General features: G+C 37.7%; 1 protein-coding gene across 7 annotated transcripts in view; it reads right to left on the reverse strand.

Annotated features, from left to right (window-relative positions):
* The window catches only part of LOC140941548 (atrial natriuretic peptide receptor 2-like), a 54,596-nt gene that overhangs the window by 15,142 nt on the left and 24,300 nt on the right, over positions 1-15,154 (reverse strand). For all 7 annotated transcript variants that reach the window (XM_073390561.1, XM_073390560.1, XM_073390564.1 and 4 more), the window contains 8 exons: positions 10,827-10,936; positions 6,761-7,089; positions 6,156-6,309; positions 3,577-3,681; positions 2,927-3,130; positions 1,892-1,961; positions 605-710; positions 25-96 (listed from right to left, as the gene is read on the reverse strand). In XM_073390561.1, coding sequence (XP_073246662.1) covers positions 25-96; positions 605-710; positions 1,892-1,961; positions 2,927-3,130; positions 3,577-3,681; positions 6,156-6,309; positions 6,761-7,089; positions 10,827-10,936 — 1,150 coding nt within the window. The remainder of the gene's footprint in view (positions 1-24; positions 97-604; positions 711-1,891; positions 1,962-2,926; positions 3,131-3,576; positions 3,682-6,155; positions 6,310-6,760; positions 7,090-10,826; positions 10,937-15,154) is intronic.

The raw sequence follows: 15,154 nt of genomic DNA on the forward strand, positions 1-15,154 counted from the left end.
GTTCAGCAACAAAACCATGTATACCTTGTAAAATCCAAAGTTTGTAAAAGTAAACTGGGTGCTGGTTTTACGGACATTTGACTCGGAAGGTTCATCCTGTGAATGAAGGAACAATAAGTAGCCTCCCACGCAGGCGTTTTTAGGGGAGCTCGTTTTTCATCCCTCCCCACAAACGCCTGCTCAACGGAAGACAACACAGCGTAGCTGGCGGGATTCTTGTGCCCAGGTCACTTTGACACGTTTAACATATTTTTAGAGTAAACGCAACATGGACAAAGACCCTCTCATACCTGTAGCTAACCTATAAGGAAAGTCAGTTCTCACCTTTTTTTTGTTTTCAACAAACCTGTTAACATAATCTTGTTACGTTCGCTTTCAAGGCTTCTTAGTTGTAAACTACACCGAAGAGTACGTTCTAAAATTTTCGTTAGATATTAACGCAAGCTTATTTAAAAATCTAGTGTTCACTACTTTCTAGGGTTTAAAACGAGATCCCCAATTTGCAACCCACTATCACTACATATCACATAAATTATTAACAAAATATTTTTTAATTAATTACTCAATAATAAAATAATAATTGTGGAAAGGTCTTAAAACCAACCTCACATTCGTCTGATGAGGCTAAAGGAAAAGGCCGGGCCCAAGAGATGTCTCTGTAATTAATTTTCCACAATAATCTGTCAAGCTCTTTCTTCAGCATATACTGCCTGAAAGCAAAATTACAGAGTTATATATACGAACGTCTTTTGGATACAGGTTTGTTTTTAAAGGGACAGTTTTGATAATCCAACTGGGATTGCATGGGATTTTTAATAACGGACCTCAAGATCGGACGACGGCGAAAAGAAAGAATAGAATGCTATATTGAAACACCTCACTAGCAGTACTGACTGAATTGCTAAGGTTTACAATATATAGAAAAAAGTTATGAAATATAATTACACAAAATCCTTACATACTAACTATGGCAAATCCTACACCCACGAACATATAATTATATAAAATCTTAGACCAACTATGAATTATTAAAAAATACGTCGTGTGCATTTGTTTGTAATGGTATCAAGGCACCTATTGGTCTTGCGTTGCTTTACGGGGTATATGTCCTAGAGTTGTGAGATCTTTAGAGGGTCCCTTGCTGAATGGTATGAGAGGATGAAAAACATCAAGGGGATTTTCAACAATTTGTTGCGACGGCAACGACAGCGTCCAAAAAAAAGCAATGGGGTGAACACGCCGGCAAAACGACTACTCTGCAATTCATCACACTTTAATTTAATGTACAATTCTTTGCCGACACTGCTTGACTACGACGTGAAAGTGCCTAGTTTCAATTTTTATCGAGGACGTAAACAAGCTAAGAAAAAACTTTCTCTCTCTTTCTGATCTTGAATATGGTTCTCAGGAATTCAACTCCAGGAAAGTTCGCCTTTTGGCAAAGTGTGTGAGTTGGAATAATCGCGATGAAGACTGAAAGAACGCAAATTTACTTTTGAAGGGACTTTTCGCTGCCGTCGCATTACTCGAATGTTAAGATCCCTTATCACGTTTTCAAGGCACGTACTTCTACATCTGAAAGGACATCGAGGACCTTATCAATAGGGAGATTTAGAGTCGCGTTTACTGCTAACGGCAAACGTGAATTTGCACCACGTGACCTAGTTTTCCGTCAACTCTTGCTTTACTGCCTTGCTCTACCCCCAAAATTAGTAGTTCCACGTTAGTTTTGTCTGTAACAATTTTTTGGGCTGTTTTTAGCCGGTCATTTTCTATTTTGAGAAATTCTCAACATGAATGTGGCGTTTGCCGTTTGCCGTAAACGTCACTCTTAATTTTTCTAATGTGAGGTAGAGTTACAATATGTTTTAAAAGCTTCGATTACCCTTACCTTGCAAGGATGATGAGAAAAATAATGAAAACGACGCCAGCAAATGCGCAAACACCGGCAATAATCACCCCTGAAGAAAAGGCAAAGATGAAAAATTCACAATTATTGAAATCAGCTTTCGTATGATGTGACGAATCATACAGAGCGAGGAGGACGTTATCTACAGAAGACAAAGGCCGTGGTGAATAACACACTCATGAACTAAGTATTTGAGGGGCTACACAAATCACTTCCAGACTGTTGCTTTTCCAAAGCGTTGAAATAAAAATTTGCTCATTTGTCCTTTAGGGATGACGGTCGGTCAACAGTCCGAAAACATCAGTAAACATTAACAAGACTTATTGACACCGGCATCGTTCAGTATGTGCTGAGCGGACAGAACATTGACAACTGTGCTGGGCATTTTTTAAGTCACAGGCATACCAATTTTATTCTTCACAACACCATTTGAATTAAGGGTACTCAAAAGCTATGAGACTGTTCAAAGTCCCCTATCTTTTCGTAAGATCGTCAATATCGAGCGCTTACCGGTATGGGCGGCCATCTTGGTGTTATATGAGGGGGAAGGCGTCGAGGTTTATAGCGGTGGGGAGAAGGAGGCGAAATAATAATAGACACTTATATAGCGCAGTTTTCCACTAATTGCTCAAAGCGCTGTACAATAATATGGTAAGAAACTAGAGTTACAAACTATTATAAGATAAAATAAAATTAAATAAAGCTACTAAAATCAAACATCGTAGACTAATTTAAATAAGTATGTCTTCACTGCGTCCTGAACTGGTGAAAAACCAGCTGATATCACGCGACGCCACAACTGGTTTCTCCGCGCGCGAAACCAGTCATTTCGTGAGGAAACCAGTGGTGAGTGACGTCGACAAAAAGGTTGGCTGTTTTCTCAGGCTACAACTGAATAAGTCAAATGAGCAAAGCCTTCTGTCCAACTTAACCAACCAAACAAACAAACAAACAACAACAAAACAGGGGGGAGACGTTAACTATAAGGTGACCGCAGTGATAATATTTCAAAGTTACCTATGTTTGCATTTCGGTTTGGAGTTGGAGTGTTCGATGAAGACGAAGTCATGCATTTATCTCCAGAGAAATCACAAGGTGGCGAGTCCAAAGGCGTTTCACCGTTTGGCCACTCTATCTTGTCTTTGTCGAGCACCACCGATGGATTTTCTTGAAAGGTATCGAACGTTATGATTCCCACTTCATCAGCGTAGGGAGGAGAACCTCATCAGCGAAGGGAGGAGAACAAACAAAAAATTACATGAATAGAGCAAACTAACCGAGACCCGCATAGAAACAATTTAAGACAATGCTTTGTTTCAAAGCATCAATTTAATCAACTGAGCACCATTTACTTGCCGGCATCAGAGGACTCGCTGCATGAAGTTAACAATTATTATAAAGCAGTCCATTGGATTGAATATACATGTAGCTTGTATTTGACCAGCTACAGTCGCACAACGTTCAAATTCCGTTGAAACCCGATTTTCTTTCGCTTCATTTTCGCCCCGATCACGTTCAAAAACAAACGTCAAACGTTTGACTAGCTCTTTACGCTGTAAATCCCTGACTACTTCTACCCACCAGCCAAACGTTGTTGCAAAGTATGAACTTAACAAAAACGTGGCTCCTAAAACAAAAGAATCTATTATCCAAAAAGGAGCACTTACAATTAGTTTTGGAAGCTGAACGGTTCCAGCCCATTTTAAGGATGCGAAGATTCTTAACGTCAGTAGTTCCATTCTGATTTATGAACACTTGTGCTCCCGACTTGCCTGTGTCAAAAAACAGAAGTGACATTTGTTAAAATAATATAAAAGGTAAAACATACAACGTAAAACCAGCCATAAAAGTAAAGAAAAAATTCATCCTTACTCGCTTCTACTTTCACAGTTTGTTATTTGTTTGATTGTTTCTTTTCTGTCGTGTTTTTAGGATTACGATTTTTATTTCATTTATTTGTAAACTGTAAACTTCCCTTAGTTAGCCTTAATCTTTATAGTTTAGTTTTGCACACACACAGCACTGTCCACAGCTAGCCTTGCTAGCTGTGGACAGTGGTTCAGTTATATTATCCCCTGTTTAATAAAGTTTGGTGGTGGTGTTATTGTTGTTGTTAGCTTGAGAAAATGGCCGACATTGGCGATGCTGGTCTCCCGGACACTGGTCTCCCCGCGAAAAGACGTCTCAGGGAGACCTCTACCCCTGTTTAATTGTTAAAACTTGCTAAATCAGTCATTTCCATACCATTAACCGAAATTTTTGACCAGTCTGTACTAATTGGGGTTTAACCTGCCAAACCGTTAAATATGCAAAAGTAATTCCAGTGTATAAGGGTGAAGACGAGACGTTACCTGAAAACTATCGGCCAATTTCTTTGTTATCAATTTATGATCGTTTATTTGAGAAACTTTTGTATCGTAGACTGACAAAGTTTATAAACAAGAATGATATACTTTACGATTTGCATAATGGCTTTCGCAATAAACATAGTACCCAGCACGCGATTCTTGATATTGTGAACAATATAATAATATAATAATAATGTCTCTAATATGGACAATAGAAAGACCTCATGTGGAATTTTTGTAGATCTTAAGAAAGCATTTGATACTGTTAACCATGAGATTCTTTTGCAAAACTTGAACACTATGGAATAAGAGGAGTTATAAATTCTTGGTTTACTTCATATCTTTCAGATCGCCAACAGTCGATTGAAACAGACAAATGCATAATCTGAGACTGAAACGATCGTATGTGGAGTGTCTCAAGGCTCTGTACTTGGAACCTTGCTATTTTTGTTATATATTCATGACATCAATAAATCTTCCAAGGAATTTATTTTTTATCAATTCGGCGATGATACAAGTCTAACCTATGCAAATGACAAATTACGTACTCTTGAACTAACTGTCAACAATGAGCTTGAGAAAGTAAGTGAATGGCTTAATGCTAACAAACTAATGCTCAACGTCAAAAAGTCTAATTATGTCATTTTTCGTCCGCCCCAAAAAAGAATACCTTTCATTCCTCAAATTAAGATTTTTAATCCAACTTTAAATACTAGAGTAATTACAGAGATGAAGGACTTTGTTAAATATTTGGGTATAATGATTCATTCTGAACTATCATGGAAGCATCATATTGACTTTATCTGTCACAAAATTAGTAGATCGGTTGGAAAAATTGCTAAAATGAGGCATTACATTCCACGGCATCTTCTTTTGAATTTATATCATACACTTATTGCTCCTTATTTAAATTATGGTATCTGTGCATGGGGCAACTGTCCACAGACCTACCTCAATAAGATACTTGTTCTGCAAAAAAGTGCACTGTGTTTGATTTATTTTTCTAAACCCACAGACCATGCAATCCCTTTTTTTATTGAATTAAACTGCCTTCCTTTGCAGTCTTTTTTCTTTCAACAGTTAAGCTATTTAATGTATGACGTTCATGCTAAGACAGCTCCTAAAAGTCTTCTCGATAAGTTTGCGAAAATCAATACAAAACATCATTATAATAAGCAATTATCTCTAGAACTGAAAAAATGACAAATTCTTTTACCAGAACACTCAACATATCTAATTTTCGTAAAAAATTAAATCACTACTCCTTAATGTTCGAGGTGATAAAGATAATTATTTGAATGTTAAATATTTAATAGAATATTTTATGAAGTTAACCTGATATGTTGTATATACCTCCAGTTGTAATTTTAGTGTTTTTTAAATAACAAAATCCCCTGTACTTACGAATTAATATGTAAGGTGTTTCTTTCTGTATGTTACTGTATTTCTTTTCTTTTCTTTCTTCTTATGTAATTTAATAACGTCTTTATTTAAAGTCTTGTCCTGCCTAGATTAGCATTATAGCTATTTGCAGGACATAAAGTATTGTAACTTTACATTTCTCTAAATAAATGCATTGTTGCTGTTGTTGTTGTCGTTGTTGGAGGAATGAACGCAGAAATTCTACAGTGATGACACGTCACTACCCAGATCTGGGTAGTGTTACTTCATCAGTATACAATTTTTGCCCTCGCTCCTCTGAAGTCATTTCGCGGAGAAATCAGTGGTGGCGCCGCGGAATTTCGGCTGTTACCATTTTAATAGAACAAGAAATTTTGATCCTTACTTCGTCTTCTACTTCCAAGATATGATCAAACAACTGTTATGTAGACTACTTATAAAACCAAATTCCATCAAAACAGTAGACAAGGCAGGTGATAATTCTTTCTTTTACTTACTTGTATAACTTGAGTTCAGCATGTTTGCAATTATGTTTCGACCGTTTGGTTCTTCATTTCTTTGTAATGTGTTATTTAACGCCACTGCATACTGGAAGATTGCATCATATAAATAAGCAGCGACTAGACGTATATTTTTCCGCGTGACATTTGGCTGTGTCAGTAGAAACAAAAATTGGAGAAACAAATAAATTAGCGCGTTGCTAGATTCACGATAGTCGAGCAACGACCCAAAATCTATCAATCAAAATCAATTAATCAATCAACTTTACAATCTTCCAAAGAAATATTCAAGGGTCAACTCCAGCCAGAAGAATTCAGGTGGGCGTAATCGTAACGTATATCATGTCATAAAAATAATTAATACTATCAAGCTATTCACTGTAGGACCTACTATTATAAATAGTGCAGAGATCTCGTATCCACCCCACTTAACCCTCCTAATTAAATGTGTAATTATAGTTTAAGATAAAGGTTATCAAAACAAAAAGGTTATCAAATATTTGCAAAGTTACGACGCTGTACGCCACTTGTTACTCTTAGAGATTAATGGGTTAATGAATACAGGAAAAAGCTACGTGTACAACAAGAAAAAGCCAACTTACTTTAGATTCAGGAAACGTACTATTTTCATCAAATTTTTCAACAACTTGCTTCTGAAACTCTTTGAACGTATCTCTCCCTACTTGTATTGTTTGAATCTCCACTACAATGACAGACTTAAACGCTCGAAAGTATTCGCATTGTTCTATTTCCTTGTCCTCTATTCCCCTCTGAACCACATGGTATAGATTATTGTTACCCCGATTAAAAACAAATTGCTCTTGATCAAGTTGTACAATTATGAAAGCATAATCGCCATCTGTCAGCCCCTGATCATATGCGAACGACAGAACCTGTGGCCCAACACGATAATCACCGAGAATAAGCACAACTAAAAGATAAGACAAAAATGAAGACTACTTCAGTCTATTACAATGAAACACTTTACTTGTTAACTGCCAAAAGTAAAAGTCAGAGGTGGAAATTTGCATTTGCATACATGGCGATTGCAAGTATTTCTACATTTTTTTTTGGAACCCACGTATTTCCGTTTTTTTCCGTGAACACATGAATTCTCTTTTTAGGTGGGCTGTACGAGAGGGGGGTGGCTAGCCACCCAATCCTCGATACCCCCCCCCCCCCCCCCACCCCTTGATCCGCCCTGCAGGTCTTCGAATCGAATTTCATTTATTTTGCATCTCCCAAGGATTTCCGGCTCCAGCTCTCATTCCCATTATTACTTGTAAATATTTCGAGATCAGCGCGGAAAACAAAACGGGGCTCATTTCGGAGATATATCCACGACTGAACTCTGATAAGAAATTCACAAAAATCACAGAATTTGGCAAGAGTGCTACGAAAATTGCGAAAATAACAAAATTTTACAAGGCCATTAACAAAAAGCGACGAGGAAATGGAAATAAGGCCCAGAAAAGCCCCAACGAACGAAAAACTACAAAAATTTAGGACAACAATGAAATTTAACATTTGTTCTTCATAGAAATATCTATAGCTATCTAAATAGGCATATTTTTAGGTGAAATATTGAAAAAAGAAAAATGTCCACTGCTTCTAGAGGAATTGACAAATCCTCCACACACGGGCGAGGTTTTCGGTGACGCGTGATGGGTCCCAAATTATCAGCGTACCTTGCCCGAAGTTACCTTTTTGGTGGCGAAGCCGCCATGTTTGCCTGGTTGTCTGACTATTCGAAATACTCAAAACTTAGGGCAGGCGTGATTTCAATTTGACTTCTTCCCAATCTTAACGTGGCTCTGCCGCCAAAAAATCTGCAGCACTCGCCTGCTAATCCCGCCAGTTACGCGGGCTAACTGAAGATAGTTTCTGGGTTTGAAGGGCAAGCGGTCTTGTTTGGAAGTTTATTTGTTCTTGTTTATCTTCTGGGTTTTACTGGAAAATATGGCTTCAGTATTTTCTCTTGGCCAAATGTAACTAAGGAATTTGACTGTAAAATGTTGTTATTACTTGAAACAATTGAAAATAGCTAACAATTAGGGCTTCAGGATTCATTACCCTCACTGCTCATGCATAATGAAATCCTATACTTTCTCTTGCGAGATTTTGTCTTAAGGTAATTCCCTTGAAATTGTTCTACTATCAACCTTTTTTTGAAACTTGGCATAATCAACATTCATGATATGAACATTAAAAAAATGCAATAAAAAGATGGGGTCACCGTGCTTGTTTACGCGTCAGCAGGCTCTTAAACTGGGGTATTTTACTGGTCGCGCGTTAAAAATTCGAATCCCCTTCTCACAGAATTAAGTCTTTGTTACTTGAAACACACAAAATTTGAACTTGAAAATAAATCTTCTTTTATTTAAATAAGCAGCATTGCTTCATTTAATTCGTTTTTGATTGCCTGGTTGCAGTGATATTGCACTTTTTCGGACAATTCCGTGGTTAGCTTGAATCCTCGCCTTGACCCAAATACACCAAATACGAAACTATTTTCCAAAAAAAATCATGTTCTACTATTAAACTTTTTCTCTTCTTCAAATATGTTCTTTATTAGACTGTTCTTAGCAAATATCTGGGAAAAAAATCGGGGGTCACCGTGCTTTTTTCCCCACAAACTGCTGTGAAAAGTGGACATGGTTTTGAGATCGCAGTCAGGATGGATAATTTGCGCGGTGGAGACTGGGGCGAGATACAAAATAATACCCATCGTGTTCGAAGTATGCACTCGAGATCAAGCTTGTTTTCGGTTGTTTTTATGTGTTTCATATCGCCAACACAGAAAAGAGTACAATAAATACCAAGGAATGAGGTAAGTCAAGATTTGATGAGATTTTGGAGTTATGAATCTTTATTTTAGACTATTTTGTAGTGCCGGCGTTCTGTTTAATTCCAATTTCGATTTTTTTGGCTTTTGCACAATAACGCTTGACAAAGAAACTTGAAGAAAAGACTATTGATTCCAATTCTTCATGTGTTCGCTTGTTTGGTTTCTATACACAGCAAAATGTGAATTCAGCAGCAAACTTCGTGTTTAGATCAAAGACTGGTTTCCGTCGCGCGGTTCTGGTTCTACGGTGGGTCTTGTTTGTTCCAGAAATATTCGTCTCTCCACTCTCGGAGTTTGAACAACATATGCACAGTAGCGATCCCAGGCCAGATACTGGCCCGTTAATGCAGCTGGAGAGCCGTAGAGCTGTCCCACAAGCTTCACAGCCCCCATAATCCAAAGCCTCAGCCAGGACATTTTAATAATTCCACAACTCGACGGCCGCGAAGTGAAAAACCACTGCAGACTTCGGGATCACGCCCATTTGTTTCATTTTCTTGTTTTTCGATAGAAAACCAGGAAGCTGTCAGACGATCTGCGGCATTATTATAGCGAATAAAAGCTTTAGCTCTGCAAAAGCGGCCCTTGTTTGCTCTTTTAGCGCTAGTGGGAAGAACTGCCGCCATCTTGGATGTCACAATATTATGCGCAGTAGAGGGTGCGCAGTGCAAAACAAGGGAATTACCTTAAGAATAACATGAATGCAAACAACTATAGCTTACAAGATGAGGTAAAACTTCATCTGCTTGTCAAAAGATGTAGTCAAAAGAGAAAGGCGAATAGACACATGTCCAAGCTCTAAGAATCGTTTTGGGTTATTCGATATTGCAAGGGTTCCTTGGAATAAAGAACGAAGCATATTATATGTCTCTTTTGCAATCGAAATTTACGCGGCGTACTTCGCTTGTAGAAGAGCGCTACAAGCCATAGCTTACAAGATGAGGTAAAACTTCATCTGCTTGTCAAAAGATGTAGTCAAAAGAGAAAGGCGAATAGACACATGTCCAAGCTCTAAGAATCGTTTTGGGTTATTCGATATTGCAAGGTTTCCTTGGCATAAAGAACGAAGCATATCATATGCCTCTTTTCCAATCGAAATTTACGCGGCGTACTTCGCTTGTAGAAGATACACACCTGCAGCATCGCTTAGAGGTTGTGTTTTTATTTCCATAACAAAGGGAGAACGGTTGTGACAAAATCGCGAAAAAACATGAAATTCATAAGTTTTGCAATTTCCGTTAAATTTGTAAAATCAGCAGCGCCGCTTGAGGATATGTTGTTACTTGACTTATTTACCTAACGAAGGGGAACAGGTTGTGAAAACCGCGGAAGACTCTGACGAAAAAATCGTGAAATTTGTAAATTCTGCAATTGCCGTTAAAATTGTAAAATCCGCAGCGCCGCTTTTCGTAAGCGTATCGCGAAAAATCTTTAAATTTGTAAATTTTTAAGCTTTCGCAAGGTCATAGCGAAAAATCGTTAATTTTGCAAATTTTCCAGTTTTCGCAAGGCCATCGCGAAAGATCGTTAATTTTACGAATTTGGTAGCAGAGTTCAATCCTGGACATAAGTGTCATTTCCGATCAAGATAATAATACTTCGGGTGACTCATTTTGGGGCCAAGATCAGTTCAAGGCCTGTACAGCCGGGGTTTTTTTAAGTGACGTCCTTCCAATTTTAAATTATAACGGTCACTATTGCGTTGAATCACAATGGCTATTTGCACGGTACTGTTTGAAACCTTAAGTTTTAAGTTATTTTGCCAAATTACACTTAATAATAATATACAAATAAAAGGTACAACTAAAGTGCCTACGTACTTCTGGATTCTTCCTTGATCCTTTTAATGACCTCTTTCATAAATGGAGCACGTTTATCCGGTGTCATTTTGTTTGAACAGTTATAGTTTGTCGCCAAAGTTACGTAGCACCTATGCAAAAAGACGAAGACAAATTATATTTAATTAACACTGAGTGTAAACAACAACAACAACTACAACAGCTATTATTCAACTAACCCTTATTAGTTACTTCAAATAACCCTTAATACTACTAATTCTTTATAACCAGCTACCGGTGACCAAATTTGGAAGATACTTGTCGATATAATAAACTATAATTGACATCATTTGTACGGTAATGGAGATTGAAAAATTGGCAGAGGATCCGTAATTTACAGTACGGACCGAAAAAACGAGGCTAATAAGATGTTTATTATATGGCTTCTTCCAGTTTGGGGGACCGGAAATAAGGTGCAGGGCGCGCGATTTGACAGTCATTTGCCAGGCGTCAACAAAAAGTTTTTATTGGCTCACGAAAACAATAACATATAACAAATGGTTTCCGAGAAAGTTAAAACAAATATTCGCCATATTGAAAACGTCGAAACTAAGAGCACTGTAAGTTTTAGCTCGTAATGTAACGCTGGAGTATTTTGGAAACCGGACACTGTCTGTCTCGAAGTCGTTTCCATCTTTCCTCCGTTGGTCCTTGTAAAAAAAAAAACACTGCAAAAGGCAAAGAAGCTTTTCAAGGTAAGTTTTTTGTCATTGTCGAAGCATTCGCTCGTTAATTTCTTTTGGGGAAACCTCTCGAATTTCTGCCAGTTCATTCTCGTCTGTGATCTACGTTAAAATTTAAACACTGACTAGAATTCTCTTCCCCTGTAAGGTTAAGATTCAGTTTTTACATCAGCTTCGTTCTCATTAAAAACAAAGTTAGGTTAAAATTTGGAAAGGCAAAGTCAACATCCCAGTCCTCAGGGTTTACAGACATACTTTAAAGTTTATTCGGTCAAAACCAAGAGCACTGTAAGTATTCACTCGCCAATGTGACGCTGGAGTCTTTTGAAAACTGGACATTATGTCAGGCTCGTTAAAGTCGCTTCTATCTTTCTTTCGTTGGTCTTTGAAAAAACACCACAAATAGCAAAGAAGCTCGTCAAAATGATTGGGTGCAGGTATGTTTATCATATTTGTCAGAGGTTTTTCTCCGGGTACTCCGGTTTTTCCCTCTCCTTAAAAACCAACACTTTCAAATTCCAATTCGATCTGGAACGCACGGACACGTTTCAACGAGTAGTGATCCGTGGGTAAACAAATTACATAAACAAATTACATTACAAATTACAATATTTGTCAAAGGAATTACTCATTTTCTCTTAGACAAAACATCTTGAACCCCCGCCAGTCGATTTTCGTCTTCTTAATTGTGTAGTACGATAAAATTTTCAAACACTGACTAGAATCCTCTTCGATAAGACTACAAGTTAGTTTCTTCATCGCCTTCGTTCACAAATAAACACGGTTTAAAGTGTGGAAGGACAAAGTCAACATCCAAGTCCTCAAGGTTGACAGACGTCTTATAATATAACTTTATTTAAACCTTTTTTCCGAGGTAAAGAGATTTAGAGCTCCGAAATGAGCATTTTCTTTGAAATTTTGGTCCGTATAGCAAGTTACGTACCGCAAATTGACCAATCGCATGGCGAAAACAGACTCAGCCGTATAATGAGAATTATGTAGACCTCCGCGAAGAGTGTCAATCGATGTATTAGATATACCATCGAGTCAATCGTATATAGCTTGCATCTTCCGAATATGGTAAGCACCAGACGGTTGTGAAGAATAAGCCGGGGGATTTGAGCCAATCAAAAAAGACGAAATATTTTGAATGATAATAGCGGAGCACCATAACTAAGATAATTTGGTAACCTATCCATCCGATAAATTTTGGTTATGACGTCAGCGTACGTCCGTCCGTACGGACTTTCCGGGTAGTGGAAGTAGTCCCCATGGACTCTTGGGGTAGGGGAAAGTAGAGATTTTTTGGCGGGAAATCGCATGGCGCAACTGGTTCTGAAAAAAGAAATTTCAAAGTAACTTTATAGTAAAAAGAGCTTTGGACAGAGCCTTTATAACTTTTTATTACAACTTACGAAAGTTATTATGTCAACAAACAACAGCAGAGAGATTTTAGCGTGTAGACGACAGGTTTTAAGCAGAGAGCAAAAAGAAGGTGAACGGCAGAGAGCAAGAGTCAACACGCGTAGAGCAAGCGATCGCCAGAGAAAGCGCGTTAGAAGTAGAGGAAGAAGACAAAATTTTAGCGAAGAAAGTCGGCAAGTAGAAAGAGTCAGGGCGAGAAGAAGGAGAAAAAATTATGGTGAAAAACGCCGGCAAGCAGAACGAGACAGGGCTATTATAAATAGACAAAGGTAACGCGAAAGAGAAATATAAAAAAAATGAATACAAAATAATGACATGATGACAGAAAGTGTTGTGTTAGTGTCACTTTGGCCCCGCGCTATTAACATTTTGATTTCAAACTGATCTCGGACGCGAAAATTCAGCCAGTCATTTAAAAATACAAGCAGGGAAGACAGAGGCTTTTCACTTTTCTCACCATAGTCACGCGTTGATCACGCTTAACGACCGTCCAATTTTTATGCTCTGATTGGTCAAAATTTGACAGGTGAGTTCATGCAGAAAATTTTTACAGCATCTTGAAACTTGTTTACTTTGACAGCTGAAGCTGACAGAATTTTTTGTCAACTTGTTATGTTTTTTGCTGTCTTTTTCCACTGGATGCATAAAATGAAATACAGCTGCTATCAACAGTCTTCTGTTATTCATGGCTGGTTTGTTTATTGAATTTTTGGTTGAGAAATGCGCCGCTTGTCAAAGTTGGAAATCCGATTTCGGATGACATCGTTTTCGTTTTGCACCTTGCTGGATGCAGGTTGAAAAGTCCCTCAAGCGATTCTGGCCTTACTTGATAGCTTTTAGGAGCTGCATCTCGAATGGTAAGCCTGAGTAATTATTGTATACAGTGTATGTCTTTGTTTTTTTATATCTAATTTCATGAAGTCGAGCGCAGTTTATGAGGCTAGTTTATGCACGTTGGTATTAAGATCTGAGACGATGATCGATCTGATCTAGTATGAGGTTTGATATAAGCTTACAGAGCCTTAACAAGCGTTTAGTCGATATTTTCTCTCCGCGATTAGAAAGAAAAAAGCGTTCCGAGGAGTATTTAGTAATAGTTTTGGCTGTAGAAAGAAAGCTTTGAGCGATTTTCTTGCCTCGAGTTCATCTTTGAAAACAGTAAACACCAGGAAGCCGGCTAAAAGCTTTAGGCTTAAGCTTAAAGACTCAGGATTTTTAGAGACGCCTTTAATACTTGTCTTCGTGAATGAAAATTGTTGCCTCTGTAAATGTTTCACCGAATTACATTTCTTTTATTGATTGTTAGTAGTCTCTTGCAGTTTTGATCGCTTTGCCGTTTGTTTTCAGTCGTTCATAAACATCGCTTGCAGGAGTACTCAAAATGTCGCGCGTATCAAACGCTCTTTAAGATTACACATCGTTATAAAACCATTAAATAATAAAAAAAATAAACACAATAAATTCTTTATTATGTTGAAGCGTAACTCTTTTAATGTTCACTGAAAAATAGGCGCTTGTCAAAAGTGAGAACCGGCTGGCCGTATAGGTGATTTTGGAAATTTTTTGAACGGTTTTGCTAAAAGATCCCTAAAAGCCCACCCGTGCTTCGTACGGTTCTGAATATTGAATCAGTTCAATTTGTCTGAAAAATTGTGAAATACTGCATTTTGTCTGAGGTCTGTATGATAAAAACAGCGCCTCATATTACTGTTTCACCTCGGATGTGATGTATAAAAAGTATAAAATGTTGGTTTACACGCACGCAGAGTTGTTTTCAAGATTTTGTTAAGTAAACTTGTCGGACGCAATTTTTTTTTTCCATGAATTCGCTTTCCAGGCCTAATCTACTGTGATCAAGAGCCATTATGGCTCTTAAATGTGATCGAAGATGATTGCTATTTTTTGGGTGTATATATACGGCTATCAATTCGATGTAAGATTTTTTCCATTCTAAAATCACTTAGCCTTAGCTTTCCCTAAAAAGCCACATATGTGCCCTTAAGTTAACTGATTTGTGGACTACAAGTTAATTGTTTGATTTAAATTATAAATTTATTAATGGGAACTTCGCTTTTAGCCCTGGCTAAATCTATATATTAATACCAGTTATGATCACTTCATATACACGTTAAAGAACAACGGGCCAAGAATATAGCCTTGCGGTACTATAAGCATCATCCTCAGTAAGCTTTATAGTCTGTT

The sequence above is a fragment of the Porites lutea genome, chromosome 6, assembly GCF_958299795.1.
Source record: "Porites lutea chromosome 6, jaPorLute2.1, whole genome shotgun sequence".
NCBI lineage: Eukaryota > Metazoa > Cnidaria > Anthozoa > Scleractinia > Poritidae > Porites > Porites lutea.